This window comes from Balaenoptera ricei, chromosome 2, assembly GCF_028023285.1.
Source record: "Balaenoptera ricei isolate mBalRic1 chromosome 2, mBalRic1.hap2, whole genome shotgun sequence".
Lineage (NCBI taxonomy): Eukaryota > Metazoa > Chordata > Mammalia > Artiodactyla > Balaenopteridae > Balaenoptera > Balaenoptera ricei.
Window position 1 is genome coordinate 138,621,402 of NC_082640.1, and position 21,185 is coordinate 138,642,586.

Below are 21,185 nucleotides of genomic sequence, written 5' to 3' on the forward strand. Positions count from 1 at the left end.
GTCATCATTTTTCATATATTGGTTTTGTTCTCCCAAATAAGGTACCAGAAGTCAGATACCAAAAGGGAAAATGATAGACACATAAATCATAAATGATTAATACTAAGTGAATGAAATGTTTTCTACACTCAAAACGCTCATACACCAAACTGTTTTTAAGTCACTTTATTTGAAGTTTCATGGGCTAAAAAAGTAAATCTCATGTATTTTTTATTTTTATCCTGCCAAAATTTAAAGCCTACAAGTTACTAGGAAAAAAAACCAATCAGATTAAAAAGTTTAATTTTCAGCTTGCTTCAGTTTACCTAGTGTAATCTAGTACTTTAGGAATAAAGTAGAACTGTGCATTTCTCCTATCTCTTCTGCTCCCTGTCAGGAAAATTATCCCAAAGTCATGAAATATAGAGAGCAGACTTCTGAAAATTATATGGCAAATATTTTTGCCCATTGCAAAAAGCACAACAACAAAAAGACACACTTAACACACAATCATTTGACAATAAGTCTTTTTAACCTAGGGAAATAATTCTTTAACTACAAAAACAGTTCTGTTAAAAAAGAAACAGTGCAAGTGCTAGCTAAGTAATGATGCAGTTGCCTGTGGTATCACCTACCATGCCCAATTCTTATTTGCCTTTCCTTTCCCAGGTTTAAGTCCAGTTTCTCTGAATCCCTAACCGTCCCATTCTACCAAATCTAAACATAGATTCAATCCAACTACAGACATTAAAATCTCTAAGTTTTCAAGGTTCATACTGTTAACAGTCTAGATAGCCTTCAGATACGTATCAAGTTTTTATAAAACAAGTTAATTAGGTGAGTTAATGGACACAAAATTCTTTCCCTCAATGTAGGTTAATAATTATTTGCAAGCAGGCTTAGCAAGACTAGCAAAATGGAGTAGTAGTTCTCTAGAAGTATCTGTTAGCTTCCCAAGAAAATCTAGAAAAAGAACATCTTTTTAATGAAGTGTTAATAAACCTAAATACAAACTAATTTTAAGTTACCTGAAGCATGCCTCCCCTGATTCTGTGGCATTCTTTGGAAGATATCATGGTTGTATTCATAATATCTATAGTCTTCGTGTGCTCGATCTCCAAGTGGGCGCCTCCTCTGACCATCAAAATAATTATCTGAATAATAATATCGGGAACCAGAGTCTCCATTTTCAACAGCAAAATTAACTTCTGTTAAAAATGACTGAGAAGAGCCATATTCCCTAGGGACATCTGCTAGACTCCTGGCAAGGTAAGAAGGTGCAGATAATCTGTTGCTTTCTCTTCTCATTATTTCATGAGGTGTTCTTTGAATTGGAGTTCTAAGGAAACTATGGTTTCTTGAAACTATTCCATCTCCAGAAGCTGCAAAGGCATTAGAGCTTGAATCTGGAAGACAGATATCAGTTCGTCTTGGAATTGTTGGACCATGCCGGATAAATGAAGGCATAAGATCTATAATAGAACAAAGAGTAAAATGACCAGTAAGTAATACACTTTTCAAAAGTTGTTCATTTACATCTATCACCCCAAAATGAAAAATTTCAATGGACTTAAGAAAACACAATTTAAAATTTGGACTTAAGAAAACACAATTTAAAATTCTAGGAAAGTATTTGGGTTTGTCTGCTTATTTATTTATGGCTGCGTTGGGTCTTCATTGCTGCGTGCAGGCTTTCTCTAGTTGCGGCAAGCGGGGGCTACTCATGGTTGCGGTGCGCGGGCTTCTCACTGCAGTGGCTTCTCATTGCAGAACACGGGCTCTAGGCGCGTGGGCTTCAGTAGCTGTGGCACGCGGGCTCTAGAGCACAGGCTCAGTAGTTGTGACGCACAGGCTTAGTTGCTCTGAGGCACATGGGATCTTCCCGGACCAGGGCTCGAACCCGTGTCCCCTGCATTGGCAGGTGGATTCTTAACCACTGCGCCACCAGGGAGGTCCCTGGGTATTTTTAAATTGAGGCTGATTGACGTCTTCCCACTCAAATGAATTTATAATTTGTATAAACATGTTATATGTAAGCTCTGCCAGAATCGGACATATTGTGCATACTACCATACATAATATGATTAAATGTCAATAAGCTTAACTATGAAATACACATTAATGAAACACTCATGAATAAACGTGTAAACAATCTAACAAATGGATACAAAGTTACCAGCATAACTTAACATTACAGTTTGTTTTGCTGATTTTACTTCATTTTCAAAATTCCCCAAGCCCTTCTTCAAACAAACACAATTTAAAAAATAAAACAGAACATAATGCTATTCCCAAACATGTAAAGGTGAACTCCTCTAAAAAGATTTTAATATTATTAACCTGGCCTTCCTACTCTTGGAATTATGTAGCAGTAGTACAGCAATCAAAACACGGAAAAACTAAAAATTTAGCTATGAAAATTAAAAAATGAAAAGATCTCATTTCTGGGACTACCCTGGTGGTCCAGTGGTTAAGACTCCGCCGTCCAATGCAGGGGGCGTGGGTTCCATCCCTGGTCGGGGAACTAAGGTCCCACATGCCGCAGGGTGCGGCCAAAAATCTTTTAAAAAAAAAAAAAAAAGAATCTCATTTCAAAGAGACACACAAATGTTGAATCAGTTCAAAAAAAACGCCAAGTCTAAAACTATGGCTCCTTTAAGAACAATTATAACTCAAAACAGAAGATAACAGAACAATGGCTTTAAGGATACAGTACTTCTTAACACAGAACTTAAATAGCTTAGGTATTCCTGGTTAGAAAGCAAATACCTTTATAGCAAGAAGAAAACTGGATTTGGAGACCGTTTTATTAGTTCATTAAGTAAACAGTATCGGAGAGCACTCATATTAATATGCAACAAAAGCTAACTAGACAAAAATAAGTATCCAAATAAACAAGGCTCAACATTTGATGAAACTAAGAAAGTACTATATCAAAAGTTATTTGCTTAAAGGTGTGGCAAATGTATTTCATGATTTCAAGTAATGTTCAATAAACTTTATTTGCAGCAAACTGCAAGCTATTTTAGCCAAAATCCTAAGAGGATGTGTAACCAAAAATCAAAATGTTAAAAAAGGCTTAAAAATCAAGTTTCAGGTTACTGATGTACCCATCTGATCTCTTCTGTTCTGTAAGAAAGCACTGCAAATACAAGGATAAATCTGGAAAGTTGATGATGTGGTTATAAGGGAAAAAACACGCTCTCCACACCTTTCTGTGTGATCTTGGGCAAATATTACTAGGAACCTCTATGAAAAGCTTTCCCAATTACAATATGAGGTAATGCTTAAGTCACAAAGTCACCAGCTTCCAAGAAGTAAACTTACACAAAGGGCCCAGCAGTATGAGCACCAAAAAATTAGCTCCTAAGCTCACAGATGTTCTGAACACACAAGCAAGAATTAAAAATTCAAAAGATTCCGCCGGAAAATCAGAGTCAAATACTTAAATTGAAAATAAGAAAAGCGCCAGTGTGGGGGGCGGGGGGGGGAGAAAAATGCACTCTATTAAATTTTTTTTAAAAACCAAATAAAAAACAAAAAAAAACTTTTTCGTAATGTACCCTGAAATATGATAGAATTTATTTTGAGTACTTTCTTTTTTGGGTCTCTAGGGTGCTTTATTTGAAGCAATTCTCACGAACACAGCCAAACATAATTTTGGCTCCTCCACCCTGAGATCTACTATGGATGAGGCTTTGGGTAGTGGCTACAATAACGACGGTCAGCTTTCACCTCCTTACTTCTGCATCCAACAGCTGACGGGCTAAGGAATTCTACCCAAGTGTTCGCACAGCTTCCAGCACGGGCGAGTGACACCCTCAATGTTTACAAACACAAAGCAAATCTCGACGTAACGAGAAGAGAAAAACGTGTGCCCCAGTGTAAACACTTTAATTCCTATAAAATCAGGGGATCAGCAATTTAAGTGTTTCCTAAAGAACCTCTTTCTTCCAGTAATCAAAACCAACGACACTGCCACAAGGGGACCGGGAAGTCTGTGGTTATTTGGGGGGAGAGGGGCGGAGGTGGACTAATCTAAGTTTCTTACTCTTTATCAGCTTTCAAACAACGAACACCAGGCATAATAAAATTAAAAAACAAAAACAAAACAAAAACCAATATTCCACAGAGACCAAAAAGGAATGAGAAGCCGCGGGGAGCGGCGTCCGGCACCCCGCCCGGGTCCCCGCAGCCCGTGGCAGCCCGTGGCTGCCCCGGCCAGGTGTGGGCGCGGCGCCCGACACTCACTCCGCAGCAGAGGCGACGTCTCTTTCTTCACGTACTTCCCCTGCACCTCGGCCGGCTTGGACACTTCGTTTTTGGTTTTTTTTCGGGACAGCATCCTTGTCCACGAGGCCCCAGGCCACACCAAGCAGCCGCCCTAGGGCTCCGCGCCGGGCGCCGGGCGTCCCCGCCGCCACCTCCGCCGGCGCCGCCGCCTCCTTCCCTCCCGAGCCGCCGCCGCCGCCGCCGCCGCCTCTCCGCAGCCCCGGGTCGCCCACAGGGACTGCCGCATGTTCGGGGCGCTAAGCGCGCCGGCCACCGCTCAATCTCTTGTCAGCTCCTTCCCGGAAGTCTGCCCGCTCCGCGACGCTGCCCGAGAACTCAGAGAAGAGAGGCCAGAGACGCCCGCGCAGGGCCATGGTCCGCTGCGGGCCGCCTAATAACCGCTACGGCCGCCGCCGCCGCCGCCGCCGCCGCCGCCGCCGCCGCCGCCGCCGCCGCCGCCGCCGCCGCCTACGTCCCGTAAACTTTCCCCGCGGCCGCTGGGAATTCTGGGAAACTCGACGCAGCACGAGCGCCGGCGCCCCTCCCCCACCCCAGCTCCGGGGCGCGGCTCGGGCTGCCGGACGCCTGCTGAGCTCCTAGCTAACGGGCTGGCCCCGGTGTCTACAGGAGGGTTTGCGGCTTCCCTCACTACCCCTTGGCGAGAAGCAGGTCCCGCGGACACGAAGGACGAAACCCGCCAGAGTGAGCGCGGGAGGCCGTGGCACGCTCCTGCAAAGGAGCTTCCTGTACCCGCAGATTTTTCTCTCAGGACCTCGAGGGAGCCGGTGACGCCCCCAAGATGCGTTCCCGTCCCCGGCCACGAAAGAGGACGTCCCTCTTGGAGTTTTTTGGGCTGGTAAATTCAAGTCCGTGATAGCACAGAACACCAATAGAGTTTAAGGAACACCACGCTTAGGCTAGTGCCGCACCAAAAAAAAAATCTAGATCCCTCTTTTTGTTGAAAACATTAGTCTGGCCAATACTAATTAAACAGTATGAATCTGTAGTCTCCCAAGTGCCGGGGAGTGTGCATCTTTCTGATAAAGGAAAAAACGGAGGAAGAGGCCAAAATGGAGTTTCTACGATCTCTGATGTAAGATAAATTTGATTATTAGCATAATTTATTTAATCACCACTATCATTATTATACGAACTAACCACATATTTCTTCTTGGAGTTCTCAATGGAAAAAATCAATAAATAATCTACAATAGGCATAGAAAAGAGTTTTATTTGAGCCAAACTGGGAAGTATAAGCCCAGAAGACAGCTTCTCAGATAACTCTAAGGAAGTGCTGGGGGAAGCATAGTTTTCGGCGTAGGTTTCTGTCTAGTGGGAACAAAGAACATTCAACAAGTCAGGGATGCGTTCCTTCAAGGTTTCCAAAAAATGTATCAGTTTGGAATACAGCGAGTCAGTATGGCCTTAGCACCTGGGAAGGGCGTCTTATCATTGAAGCAGTAACAGCATTGGTGGCCCATGAAGGGAGGCATTTAATTTTTGTTTTTAACACTGACATTCTTTAGTTTTGATAAGTGAGCTCTTTTTTTTAATAATTAAAGCACATGTACAATGTGTGTTTGATAGGCCACAGGCTATTTTAGCTAACATAAAGTTAACTCGTGTAATCCAGAATGACTTCCTTATAGCTCAATATGTGAACATTTCTTTCTTAAATATTCCAGTATTAGATTTTTTGAGAATTTTGAGCACTAAAGGTCAAGACCTGGGATTTCTGAATCAAAAATAGACCCTACTTTCTTCTATATAACTTAGCAGAGGGGCAAAATGTACAGGATAACATTTGGAAAATAAGATGGGATCCAACCCCAAATGACCAAATTGAGGCTTTGACAATGGAAAGTGCTTTCCCTGAGATAGGAAACATCCTACAAGAGATGTAAACAGTTAACAAAAGGCAGGAATTTTCTACTTATACAAGGTTAGGAAGCTGTTCAAATTTTGTTTTGCCATGAACAAACAAATAAGACATTGTGTCTAGTGCCTGTCTCCATCTTTGCATACTGTTATGGTCCCTTGGTACAAATCTCTCACAATTCATTCAATAACCAACAAATATTTATTGATCACCCACTCTGCTAGGCACTGTTCTAGGTGCTTGGGATATAGCAATAGGCAAAGAATCCCTACTCTCATAGGGAAGAGAGACAATAAAGAAGAAAAATAAATAAAATGTACTGTGCTACATAGTGATAAGTGCTGAGGTGAAAATTAAACAGGAAAAAGAGGGTTTGTGATTTTAGTGTGACTAGCTCATGAGAAGGAGCCACTGGAGTTAAGTGACAAAGGAAATTGGCAATGCAGCTATCTGGAGGAAAATTATTCCAGGCAGAAAGAACAGCAAGTGCAAAGTCACTGCAAGTTACCATGTTCCTGGCAGTTTGAAGTAATGTAAGAAGGTCTATGTAGCTGGAGCAGAGTAGTAGTGGGAAATGAAGTTAGAGAGGTAACAATGGCACCTAGGGCCTTGTAGGTAAGGAATTTCACTTTGAGCAGAGGAGTTACATGATCTAAGTTAATGTTTTTAAATAGAATGGCTTTGGATGCTGTGTTGAAAATAGACTGAATGGGAGCAAGGGTAAAAGTAGGGAGATCAGTCAAAAGCTATTGCTGGCTTGGACCAGGCTAACAGCAGTGGAGATGATGAGAAGTGGTCAGACTTTGGATATATTTTAAAGACAGAGCCAACAGGATTTGCTAACAGATTGAATACGGAATGTGAGAGAGAGAAATCAAGGATCACTCCTGTGGGTATGTAAATCTTAACAATAAAACAGAAATATTATGTATAAAATAAATAAGCTACAAGGATATATTGTACAACACAAGGAATATAGCCAATATTTGATAATAACTATTAATGGAGTATAGCCTTTAAAAATTGTGAATCACTGTGTTGTATACCTATAACATATAATATTGTATATCAACTGTATCTCAATTAAAAAAAAAAGAATAGAATAGAATCTCACCAGAATAGCAGATTGTACTCTGAGAGGAACATCAGAAAAGCAGTTACTTGTTCCTGTTGTTCAGATATAAGGACCAGTACTAAAGTGTTGGTCGTGTGGATGGGGAGGAGTGATGAAACATAAATGGCGAGACAATGGGGTTTTGTTACAGATAGGGTATGATGGCGAGAGATGAAGGGAGGGAAGGGGGCGCCAAAGAAGTGCCAGGTTTCTGCCTAGGGCTTACTTCAGAAGGATAAGAGAACAAAAGCATATTAAGACCTTGTTAATATAGCCAACTCTTCACACTTGTGGTTTTCCTAGAGACTGAAATACAGGATGCCTTGCACATTTATGTAAGGAAAAATATAGGATTTTATAGTTAGAAAAGAATCTTAGATCAGCTAGGCTAACCTCACTTTATTAATGTGGAAACCAAGCTAGAAAAGTTAAATGTTTTGCTTCAGATTTTATTCCTTGTCAGTAGCAGACACATCTCAGAACTGGAGTTTTCTATTCCCATTTTGGACCTTTTCCTGCTCCAGCACATGAAGAGTCCCGCTAATGCAAGTCCAGTTTCTAACAGTTATTTTGAAAGCCATTCATGTTCCAAACAAAGAACTCCCCTTTTCAGTGTTATTTCAATTCTTTGAATTGAGAGAAAGCCTCAACTAGGTGCTCTTTTTAAGAGATGTAATTTACCTTTTTATCAAGGAGGGTGCATTCCAAAATCAACAGTCTGCAGACAGCATCAGCAGTAGCATTATGTGAACTTTGAATTCAAATCCTTAAATCCAGACACTTTGAATTCACATCTACTTTCTAGAAATTCCTGGATTTCTGGTAGTTTTTATTAAGGAATCTAGATTTTGCAGCTGTAATTCTCCAGACATAGCTTTTGAGAAGGCTAATATTATATTACATAATAGCGATATTTTTTTCCCCTTGCAGTTGCATTCTCTGTGGAGAAAAATCTTAGTTTTCTCACATGAAAATTAAGAATTTGAACTAATTGTTTTCCAAAGTGTCTTTCAGGCCTACAGTTTTGTGCCACATAGGCAGAAGGAAGTATACAAAAATAAAAACAATTATCCTAGTAGTATAATAGGGATATAGGTGATTTCTTTAAAAATATTTATCATTATTGCTACGGTTTTATCTAAAAACTGTTATTTAAAAGATTAAATAACAGTTTTTAGATAAAACCGTAGCAATAAAGAAAATATTTTAATTAATTAATTTTTAATTAAAAGTAAATTAAATTTAAAAAACTGTTAAAGCAAGTGTTAAAATATCAGCATCATATAAAGTCATCATTAGCATAAAAATAAAATTTTATGCCAAGTTGCTACTTTCAAAGAGAGCCAAACGGGGGATGGGAGTGGTGGTGTGATGAATTGGGAGATTGGGATTGACATGTATACACTGATGTGTATAAAATGGATGACTAATAAGAAAATAAATAAATAAATAAATAAACATTAAAAAAAAAAAGAGAGAGCCAAAGTTGTTATCCTATTTTTACTTTCTCTTGCTAGAAGCATGTGAAATTTAAAAGGGTGAACTATCTAATGGAGGATTGTCCAAGAAAGAACCAAGTGGAAGTGGAAATAAGCCCTATATATGGAGCCTCTTAAGAAAAAAAAAAAAAGAGGATCTTCTACTCTCCAACCCACTCTTCCTGGTCATATAACAAGATAAACAATCTGTCTCAGGAAGAAGTAATGATTATGCTAGAATATAGGGCTGGCTCTTCAAGCCTCCAAAGTTTTACTCTTAAAATCTGGGAAGGTAAATTCCTGAGTACCCTTTTAAGCAGAAGCTTTAATTGTTTCCTATGAAGGAGAAGGATTTGTGATGTCTATACAGCTCTGAAAATATATACTTAGTATTAACAACTAAGTTGGGTTCCCAAACTCTTCTAGTGTCTGATGAATCATCCCCCACCCCCAAATAATGCAGAAAATTAGTATCACAAGTCTGATCAAAAGGAATCAAGCTAGGAGATTCAGTGTTACTAACCTTAGGTCTGGTTCCTATATACTATTACTGCCTGGATTTAGAGGTCCTCTAAAACTGTGATAGGTAGCCAAAATGAATCTTTTATGCTTGGCAACGCTAGCCTTTGACTTCAGTTGCCTGTCTTTATAGGCCTTTCTGTCTCTCTGCCTCTCTAACCCTAGAAACCTTTATCTTTCTTCCAACATTGGCCGTGTCTTCAGTCACTTTCAACTTTGTTTTTAACTATTCTTCGCAATGATGAATATTTACTTGGCTTTTAGTAAGTTTTTTTTTTTTGAGAACCCAGTAAAAATTCACCCAGGGTTCTCATTCTGAGGGGTCTACTGATGTATATCTACTGGGGAAACACCTGCATCCCTTCTACACCACATGGGAGCCAAGGGATAATCAGAAACACCATCTAACAAGCCACACCACTATTTCTTTTTCGCTGTGGCCATTCCAGGCTGATGCAGAGGCCCCCTGCAAAGATGATTTTCAGGAGTCTCAAATGGAAATCAAGATAAAGCATTCCTCTGTCTTCAATAGCTGTACGGATTTCACTAGACTCTTAATGCTACCATCTCTTACTCAAGGCTGGGACCTACTTTCTGTGCTCAAAGTCTTTCTTCTCCCTGCCAAAATTTCTTTACTTTCATTTCATGTCTTGTGGGAACTTCTTCTATATCACCTCTTCCCTATCTTGTGGCCTGCTTTCTTGAAGGACCCACTGATATTTTTCTCTGGGGCAATAAGCTTAGGCTTAGGGTGCAAGGTAAACATATTTATGGGGAAGGGGGGAATGAAAAATACACTTGTTTGAAATATTTTCAAGAAAGCAGTTTAAGTGGAATTCTTGCAGTTAGAGCCAGAATGCAAAGCTCTAAGGGAAACAAAATGGAACTGTCCTGTTCCATATGGAGACTGGCCACATAAATATATCTTCTCTCCCTCCTGGAACCCCACTTAAATGACAATGAAAAAATAAAAGGGGAATGAACTCATTATGAGAACACAAGATGGGCCACTGGTAGACATGACATCAATGAATTTCAACTAGAGAGTGATGGGATTGAGGCAAGGTAGAAAAGAGGTTGAAGAGAGCAGAGGAAGGAGGACAGAGGAAGCCACAGCCTAAAATACTTGTGAAAGCACATACAGCCAAAGATCTAGAAGAGACTTAGGACGCACAATTAACTGGTTCAGTTAAGAAAGTTAGGAAAGAGGGACTTCCTGGTGGCCCAGTGGGTAAGACTCCGTGCTCCCAATGCAGGGGACCCGGGTCCGATCCCTCGTCGGGGAATTAGTTCCCACATGCCGCAACTAGAGAAAGCCTGAATGCAGCAACAAAGACCCAACGCAGCCTAAAATAAATAAATTTTTTAAAATTAAAATAAAAAAGGAACAATCAGCAATACAGAGCTCTTAGAAATTAAAGATAGGGGTTGCCAAGTAAAATATTCAAAAGAAAGTTAGGAGACTAGGTTGAGCAAATCTCCCAGAACACAGAATAAAAAGAGGTGTGAAATGTGAGGGAAAAGATAAGAGAAATAGGTTCTATATAAGGGGCCCAGTATCCTGAAAATGTGAGTTCCAGAAAGAGATAATAGAGAAAATGGAGAGGGCATCATCAAAAACGAATACAAGATATTTTTTCAAAGATGAAGGAAAGGAATTTCCCAGTTGAAAGGGTTTCCCAAGTGCCCTACAAAATAATGAAAAAAGATCCATGTCTTAATGTGACATTGTAAAATTTCAGACCAAGGATAAAGAGAAGATCCTAAAAGCTTCCAGTGAAAGTAAAGGTCAATTATAAAGGAATGAGAATCAGACTAGCATCATAGTTTTAATCATCAGGGACTGCGAAAAGACAATGGAACAATGCCTTCTAATAAATGTGGGAAAATCAGTTTTAGTTTACAATTCCATATCCACCCAAAAGGGCAATCAAAAGCTAGGGGAGAATAAAGACATTTTGGGGCATGAAGGGACTCGGAAAATATCCTATCCTAGTAAGTTACCAGAAGATAAGTTCTAACAAAATGATGTTATAATTCTCACACCACAAAGAACAAACAAAACAAAGATAGGAAAATGGAGATTAAAGAAATAGTGACTCTAACTCAGGAGAGAAATGAACTTGTCTCAGTATCACAGCTGCACAGCTGGAACTTAATTAATCCAGATTGGAATTTACGAGGATTCTAGGAGGAAGTACCTAGGAAAAGATGGAACTTAAGAAATCTGTACAATTTGGAACAAATTAAGAAGATGATAAAGGCTGACCATTCAAGGAACGAAGGCAATGAAACATGCAAAACTTGAGGGAATACAGCATTGTGACCCTTCTGAAAAGACTTGCTTGAGGATGAAATCCAACAAACCAAGATTAGTCAAAATTTAAAATTTGGGATTGGAGGAGTAGTTGAAAATGGATTGGTGATAAATATTAAAAACACTTTAATATAGAAAAGCCTAAACAATTGTGGGAATCAAGATTTTTAAAGAAAGCAGACTTTGCCTTGGGTTTTCCCATGTCAATATGTCTTTAAAATTCTTTCCTTAAGAGCTTAATATCTTTAAAAACTTGACCCAAATCATGCATTTAGTCAAGACAGGTCTGAACAAGACACTAAATATCAAGATCCTCTGCCTTTGGCTAGTGATCTGTTTACCTCATGCTGATCAGGACTGAGGAACTAACAATAACATTGTAGACAAAGGGTAGATTCAGTGGAGTGAGCAAATTGGAGGGCATGAACAGGAGGTTGCGGTCAGAGGGGAATTTCAAGAGTTTTAAATGACAGCAAGTTTGGCCATGTTAGCCAGTACGTGTAGTAGAGGTGGAAGTGATGGAAATGAGAAAGTTAAGGAATGTGAAGGCAGCATGTCAGAGACATGGAATATGGTAAAAAACAAACTATGAGCCACTGAAAAAGGATGAAGGGAATGTCCCAGGATAATACAAATAAAAGGCATAAAAATAACAGATTGCTTCCTTATGATTCATGTATTACTCAGAGGCCTCTAAATTCTAGAACTTCTATTGAGAAGTTTTTTTGGAACTTCTATTCCAAATCGTTTAATAGTACCATGAAAACATTGTATTTCACTGATGGGCTTCATTGTTAAATTCACAGTGCTATTAGGCCTCTAAACAAATTAATGTTCGGGATTTCCATAATAGTGTCCTCCACATTTAGAGCATGTATGGACTTGCATTCAAGGGCCTGATTATCTCATACATGATTAGTTAGAAGACCTGAATGATCATATCTGTCAGCCAAGACAACTTTCTTTTCTTTTCTTTTTCTTGAGCTTTTAATTTTTTTAAATTTATTTTATTGCATTATAGTTGATTTACAATGTTGTGTTAATTTCTACTGTACAACAAAGTGATTCAGTTATACATATATATACATTCTTTTTCATATTCTTTTCCATTATGGTTTATCACAGGATATTGAATATGGTTTCCTGTGCTATACAGTAGGACTTTTTGTTTATCCATTCTATATATAATAGTTTGCATCTACTAATCCCAAACTCCCAATCCATCCCTCCCCCACTCCCCCTCTGCCTTGGCAACCACAAGTCTGTTCTCTAATGTCTGTGAGTCTGTTTCTGTTTTGTAAATAAGTTCATTTGTACTATTTTTTAGATTCTACATATAACTGATATCATGTAATATTTGTCTTTGACTGACTGACTTCACTTAGTATGATAATCCCTAGGTCCATCCATGTTGCTGCAAATGGCATTATTTCATTCTTTATTATGGCTGAGTAATAATATTCCTTTGTATATATTTACCACATCTTTATCCATTTATCTGTCGACGGACATTTAGGTTGTTTCCATGTCTTGGCTATTGTAAATAGTGCTATGATGAACATTGGGGTGCATGTATCTTTTTGAATTATAGTTTTCTCTAGATATATGCCCAGGAGTGGGATTGCTAGATCATATGGCAACTCTATTATTATTTTTTTGTGGAACCTCCATACTGTTTTCCATAGTGGCTGCACCAGCTTACATTCCCACCAACAGTGTAGGAGGGTTGCCTTTTCTCCACACCCTCTCCAGCATTTGTTATTTGTAGACTTTTAAAAAAAACTTTTATTGGAGTATAGTTAATTTACAATGTTGTGTTAGTTTCAGGTGTACAGCAAAGTGAATCAGCTATACATAAACATATATCTACTCTTTTTTATTATTTTATTTTTATTTTTGGCCACACTGTGCAGCATGGGGGACCTTAGTTGCCCAACCAGGGATCAAACCCACACCCCCTGCATTGGAAGCTCAGAGTCTTAACCACTGGACCACCAGGGAAATCCCTCGCCACTCTTTTTTAGATTCTTTTCCCATATAGGTCAATACAGAGTGTTGCATAGAGTTCCCTGTGCTATACAGTAGGTCCTTATTAGTTATCTGTTTTATATATAGTAGTGTATATATGTCAATCCCAATCTCCCAATTTATCCCTCCCCCCACCCCTGTATTTACAGACTTTTTAATGCTGGCCATTCTGACTGGTGTGGGGTGGTACCTCATTGTAGTTTTGATTTGCATTTCTCTAATAATTAGCAATGTTGAACATCTTTTCATGTGCCTGTTGGCCATCTGTATGTCTTCTTTGGAGAAATATCTATTTAGGTCTTCTGCCCATTTTTCAATTGGGTTGTTTGTGTTTTTTTGTTTTTGAGATGTATGAGCTCTTTGTATTTTTTGGAAATTAAGCCCTTGCAAGACAGTTTTCTTAATTATAGTATCATCAATCTTTCCAATGACAACTTTGATGGTATTTTTGATTTGGGATTACAATGACTGAGAATATAGGGGAAAAAAAGAAATTTCAGCCTACTTTCTTTACTGTCTCCATTTCTTTCACCCCATAAACACACACATCATTTCTTACAAAACTGCTTCCATCTAAATACTAAACTTTATTGTAATATTAATATTAATAACTAATATTATTAATAGTAACGTTAGTAACTAATATTTGTAGTACTGACACTACTGAGTGTAATATGAGGATCCATGGCCAGGACAGTTCAGATAAATACAAGCACTGTAGCTTTTGTTATATGGAGAAAATTCCTTCTTCTAGGATCAAATCAGTGATTGGTCCCTCATGTGAATACTCCTATAATTGAATTCCTGTGCACATTTCCTTTGGATTAAACTCTTAGAGGCAGAATATCTGGGTCAAAGAGTGTAGTAGGCTATATAATGGCACCCCAAAGATGTCCACACTCTAATCCCTGGACCCTGTGAATACATTAACATAATAAAAGGGACTTCACAGATGTGAATAAGTTAAGAATCTCAAGATGGGGAGAGCAGCTTATATTTTCCAGGTGGGCCCAATTTAATCATAAGCGTTCTGTGTTACCGAATTAAGTCATACAGACTCTGCTGGGGCCCTAGCCCACCTGAGGCTCCCCGCCTGAGCGGGGGAGGGTTCTTTTTCTTTCTGGGTTCGAGCAGCCAATAAGGAAACCAAAGCTGAGATAGAGGCAGCACAAGCTTTATTTCGTGGCCAAAGAATGGAGAAGCGGGAACTAAGTTCACAGATCAACTTCTCGCCCACCTGGCAAGAGAGTTTTAATTTTAAAGAGTAGAGACAGCGGGAGGAGGATCGTGAGGCTAATGATGGGGAGGCATACACGTTAGTCTACCAGGGAAGGGGGCAGTGGTTTTTCGAGGGAGTGTGGTGCCACCCCCTTTAATCCTTGTTTTGGTCCTTAATGCCTGGTCATGGCCATCGGTAGGTGTGTCATTTAATATGTTAATGTAACAAAATGATTGTATAATGCGAGATTCAGGGTCTGTTGGAGGTCACATTCGTCGCCATCTTGGTCTCAGCCGGTTCCATCTGGGTTTTTTTTGTTTGTTTGTAGCTTTCTTTCTTATTTCTGGAACATTTGACTTAAAGATTTATGTTAACTCCTGCTAAGGTGGGGGTTGGCGAGTTTTGAGCAAAGGCCTGGAGCGGCTCTGGCAACACGTATAAGATTAGAAGTAGGTGATTCGATGATGGAAACGAGGTTGGAGTGATTCGAGGAAGGAGCCGTGAGCTAAGGAGTACAAGTAGCCTCCAGAAGCTGAAAAAGCCAAGGAAACTAATTCTCCCCTCCGGGCCTCCAGAAGGAACCAGCCCTGCCGACACCTGGACTTTAGCCCAGTGAGACTGGTTTTGAACTTCTAACCTCCAAAACTGTAAGTAATTAATTTGTGTTTTTTAATGGCACTAAATTTGTAGTAATTTGTTACAGCAGCAATAAGAAACTAATGCAGAGAGTTTGCAAATAGTTTCAAGGTTTTAATTGCCAAATTTCCCATCAGCAATGTATGAGAGTGTCTCTCTTTGATCTCTGCTTTTTTCTATTCATGTCCCTTTTCATATCAGTAGTCTGTAAACTTTGCTATGGTGTAGGTTATGTCCTCTATCTCTCTTTTCATCTCACACAAGTATCCTGAACCCGATAGATCCACAAAAGTATATATTAACAATGTTAATGCATTTCAGTAGAGTAAGAAGGCATGGAAGAAAAATTTGACCTGAATTGTTTTTTATTTTTGAAGAAATAAGTTCCACTTTGAGTCTTCTGAGTTAGGCTGGGTATCATATCATGCGTTTTAGAGTTAAAAAGAAAAAGAAAAGAAAAGCATAAAGTAGTAGGTATAAAAGTATCAGAAATCCCTTATCTCGTGGTAAAAGGGCAAGCTTAGCAGACCCACTGTGCTATTTTGTTACCAAAATGATACAAGCAATTGGAAAAACAATTATAGGAAATAAATATAAATATACTACACAGGTCTATATACACCTGAGCATAGATTGTGATTAACACATTCTTCCATATTTTTTTCTCATCTGCGTTCTAACACAAGTTTCTATCAGGTTTACCCTTCATGTTTTTTTTTTTCTCAACGGCTTTACTGAGGTTTAATTTACATAAAATAAAATGCATGTGTTTAAAATATACAATTTTATAAGTTTTAACATGTGTATAAAACCTGAGAGACCATCACCGTGATAAAGATAATGAACATAGCCATCACTCCCAAAAGTTTCCCTGTCCTCTTTTGTATTCTCCCTTTCCACTCCTTCCCACAACCTTCCATCTTATCTGCTTTATGTCACTACAGATTAGTTTGCAGGTAATTGAAGTTTATATAAATGAAATTATACATATGTACTCTTATTCTCTGGTTTCTTTTACTCAAAATAATTATTTTGACACTCATCCATGTTGTTTGTACAATAACTCATTGCTTTTTATTGGAATAGTAGTTCATTCTATGGACATACCACAGTTTGTTTATACATTCATCTGTTGATGGACATTTGGGCTGTCCTTAGTTTTTGGCCATCATAAAGCTACTATGAACACTCATGTATGTGCCTTATTGTGAACATGTGCTTTCATTTCTCATGGTAAAATATCAGGAAAGTAATGACAAGGTATACATATATTTACCTTTTTAAGAAACTGCCGAACTGTTTTCCAAAGTACCATTTTACAGTCTCACCATCAGTGAGTGTGTGTGAGAATTTCAGTTACTCTACATCCTTACCCACACTTGTTTTGTTCAGTCATTTTTCATTAGCCATTTTAGTAGGTATGTAGTGATATCTTATTGTGGTTTTAGTTAGCCTTTCTCTAATAACTAATGATGTTAAGATTTTTTTCATGTGCTTATTTGCCATTCTTATATATTATTTGGTGCCTGTTCAAGTCTTTGTCAGTTTTTTGGGGGGGCAGGGCTGCCTTGGGTCTTCATTGCTGCACATGGACTTTCTCTAGTTGCGGCGAGTGGGGGCTACTCTTGGTTGTGGTGCGCAGGCTTCTCATTGCAGTGGCTTCTCTTGTTGCAGAGCACAGGCTCTAGGTGCATGGACTTCAGTAGTTGCAGCATGTGGGCTCTAGGGTTTGTGGGCTCAGTAGTTGTGGCTCACAGGCTCTGGAGTGCAGGCTCAGTAGTTGCAGCACACGGGCTTAGTTGCTCTGTGGCATGTGGGATCTTCCCGGAGCAGGAATCAAACCCATGTCCCTTGCATTGGCAGGTGGATTCCTAACCACTGCACCACCAGGGAAGTCCCTTTGTCAGTTTTTATTGGGTTTATTTATTGTTGAGTTTTGGGAGTTCATCATACTTAGTAAAAATCTTTTAAAAGAAAATTTACTTTGTATGACTTGAATCCTCTTAAATGTATTGAGATTTGTTTTATGGCTCAGAACATGGTCTATTTTGGTAAATGTTCCATATGCACTTGAAAAGAATGTGTATCCTGCTGTTGTTGGGTGAGATGTTCCATAAATGTCAGTTTAAATTTGTTGATAGTGTTCAAGTCTTCTACATCTGTGGTAAGCACACTTACAGTCCCCAAAGATATCCATGTCCTAATCCTCAAAATTGTGAATATGTTTCTTTACATGGCAAAGGGGACTCTGCAGACATGATCATGTTAAGGGTATTGAGATGGGAAGACTATCCTGGATTGTTCAGGTGGGTCCAATTTAATCACAGGTCCTTAACAGCAAAGAACTTTTCCCAGCTGTAATCATGTTACCAAGACCAAGCTCATACTGCTCCTGCACAACAGGCCAGTAAATTGAGAGGCGAGCTGTTAGGGCAAGGAATAACACTTTATTCAGAAAGCCAGCAGACTGAGAAGATGGTGGGCTAGTGTCCCAAAGAACCATCTTGCCTGGGTTTGGATGCTAGTTTCTTGTATAGAGCAAAGAGGAGGAGGTGAGAAGGTACCATGAAAAAGGCCGTAAGTTGTTGTAAATATTTCCTTGTTCTGGAGAGACTCTGGAGAGAATGTGTTAATTTCTTCTTTCCTGCAGCTATTCACAGGTGGGCCTGGTCAGGATGTTTCCTATGAGCTAAATAAAGGTATTTTAGCTTAAGCTCAGGCACAGGAGGCAGGGTTCCTGGAGGTGAGCCATTATGTAATATATTTTAAGCTATAGGCAACATTCCTTTAGTGATTAACTTGTAGCAAAAACAATAGAATACAAAAGTTAATGTAAAAGAAACAGATCCAATATGGAGTCAGATTTGTCCTTCCCTGTTACAATCAGAGGGAGACTTACTATGGAAAAAGGGTCAGAGAAATTCAACATTGCTTGCTTTAAAGAGGGAAAAAGAGATTCATGACCAGAAAATGTAGGTGACCTCTAGAAACTGGAAAAGATCAAGAAATGGATTCTTTCCTAGAGGCTCCAGAAAGGAATGCAGCCCTGCCGACATCTTGATTTTTGGCCCAATGAGACCTGTGTTGGACTCCTGATTTACAGAACTGTGAGATAAATATGTATTGTGTAAGCCACTGAAGTTGTGCTAATTTGCTACAGCAGCAAGAGAAAAATAATATATTTGCCCATGTAGTTGGAATTTCCAGTGCTCTTCATTTTGTTTTTCTTTGTTTAGATCCAGATTTCCATTTGGTATAATTTTCTATCAATGTAAAACTTTCCTTTAACACTTTTTTGTAGTGCAGGTCTACTGGTGATGTAATATTTCAGCTTGTTTATGTCTGAAAAAGTCCTTGTTTCACTTTTTGTTATTTTAATAATTTTTTGTTTGTTTTTGTTTTTTCATTGGGTAAAGAATTCTAGGCTAGCAGTTTTATTTTCTTTCAATATTTTATAGATGTTATTCCAGTATATTCTTACTTACATTCTTGAAAAATCCACTGTCATTTTAGATTTTGTTACTCTCTATGTAATATGTCTTTTTCTCTTGCTGCAGAAAAATGAGTGGAATATAGATTGATAAATCATGGTTTATGGTACCATAAAAATGTATTCTTTGATGAAAAGTGGATAAAATAACATCAGGTTGACAAAATTAGATTTGTCTGTAGGCTAACTGTATATAACATGTAATAATGGTTCTCAAACTTTTTGGTCTCAGGACCACTTTGCCCTCTTAAGAATTATTGAGAACCTCAAAGAAATTTTGCTTATATGGCTTATATCTATCAATATTACCTATGTTAGAATTTCAAACTGAGAAAAGTTTTAAAGTATTATTTAAGACAATAATAATAAGCCCATTACATGTTAGTACAAATAACATATTTTTGTGAATTGACCATATTTTCCAAAACAAAATTATCTGTTGAGAAGAGCTATAAATAAATCTCTTTAGCTTAATAGAGAATAGCTGAATTATCCCATCTGCTTCTGCATTCAATCTGTTGTATGTCTGTATTGTTTTGTTCAAAGAATATTAGGAAAACCTGGTCTCACATAGGTAAGTAGTTAGAAAAGGAAGGAATATTTTTATATCTTTTCCAGTTAATTACAGATATTATTTATTGATACTAAACCGAATACAACAAATTGTAGTTTCTCAAAGGAAGGTTGTAGTGTGGAATCTGAAATGATACCAATGAACTTTTTGTACTCTGTTACATTAATACCCATTGGTCTGTCTTGGAATTTGTATCTTTTATCTACCAATGATTTTATAACACCATGCATTGGTCATTTGGAAACTACTGATACTGAGTTATGCAGGTCTTCTACCTGCTGATGTGTATCATTACAATATCTTAAAATCACATTCATAGATATCACCACTGATTTAGCCTAAAATATCTTTAAATATTGGGAAGCTATCAAAGTCAGACAGCAGATACAGGTTTTTCAAAATTCTAACTTTCTCTTGAAAGCTTAAATTTGGTCACTGACAATAAATAATAGTCAGTTCTTGAAATTATAGGTTCGCTTCATTCATTTTCAAGAAAACGTCCAGATACCAGATCTGAATAACTATAGTTTTCCTATCATTCTTTTTTTCAGCTTTATTGAGATATAAACAAGATATATAAATGATATATAATATAACATTGTAAGTTAAGGTGTACAATGTGATGATAGGTTTACATGTATATATTGCAAAATGATTACCACAATAAGGTTACCACATCCATTACCTCACATAGGTACAATTTTTGTATGTGTGTGGTGAGAACTTTTAAGACCTACTCTTAGCAACTTTCATATATACAATACAGTACTGTTAACTATAGTCGCCATGCTGTACATTGCATACCCAGAAGGTATTTATCTCATAACTGGAAGTTTGTACTCTTTGACCACTTTCACCAATTTCTTCCACACATCCCATCCCTACCCAACCTTTGTCAACCTCCAATCTATTCTCTGTTTTCATGAGTTCAGTTGTTTTCTACACATAAGTAAGATCATACAGTATTTGTCTTTCTCTGTCTGAACTTATTTCACAAGGTATAAGGCCCACAAGGCTCATTCATGTTGTCAAAAATGGCAGGGTTTCCTTCTTTTTTATGGCTGAATAATATTCCATTGTATATATATACCACATTTCCTTTTTAAAAATTTTTATTGAAGTATACTTGATTTACAATGTTAGTTTCAGTTTTACAACATAGTGACTCAATGTTTTTTATAGAGTATAATCCATTTAAAGTTAATATATCATTTAAAGTTAATATAAAATATTGGATATATTCCGTGTGCTGTACAACATATACCTGTAGCTTATTTATTTTTATACATAGGAGTTCATACATCTTCATGCCCTATCTTGCCCCCTCCTCCCTTCTCTCGCCCCACTGGTAACTACTAGTTTGTTCACTGTATGTTTCTCATTTGTTAAACTCATTCCTTTGTTTTATTTTTTAGATTCCACATACAGGTGATAACATTACAGTATTTGGCTTTCTCTATCTGACTTATTTCACTGAGAATAATACCCTGAAGTTCCATCCATGTTGTTGCAAATGACAAAATTTCATTCATTCTTTTTTATGGCTGATTAGTGTTCCATTGTAGGTGTGTTTGTGTGTGTGTGTATCTCCCACATCCTTATCCATTTATGGACATTTTATCCCATTGATGGACACTTATATTGCTTCTGTAGCTTGGCTATTATAAATAATGCTGCTGT

General features: G+C 38.1%; 1 protein-coding gene across 1 annotated transcript in view; it reads right to left on the bottom strand.

The window, feature by feature from the left end:
- The window catches only part of SAV1 (salvador family WW domain containing protein 1), a 35,866-nt gene extending 31,182 nt beyond the window's left edge, over positions 1 to 4,684 (bottom strand). Inside the window, exons 1-2 of the mRNA XM_059915700.1 lie at positions 4,231 to 4,684; positions 1,008 to 1,451 (exon numbers count right to left, since the gene is read on the bottom strand). Of these exons, the coding sequence (XP_059771683.1) occupies positions 1,008 to 1,451; positions 4,231 to 4,324 (538 nt within the window). The 5' untranslated portion in view covers positions 4,325 to 4,684. The remainder of the gene's footprint in view (positions 1 to 1,007; positions 1,452 to 4,230) is intronic.
- Between the last annotated feature and the right edge of the window lie 16,501 nt (positions 4,685 to 21,185).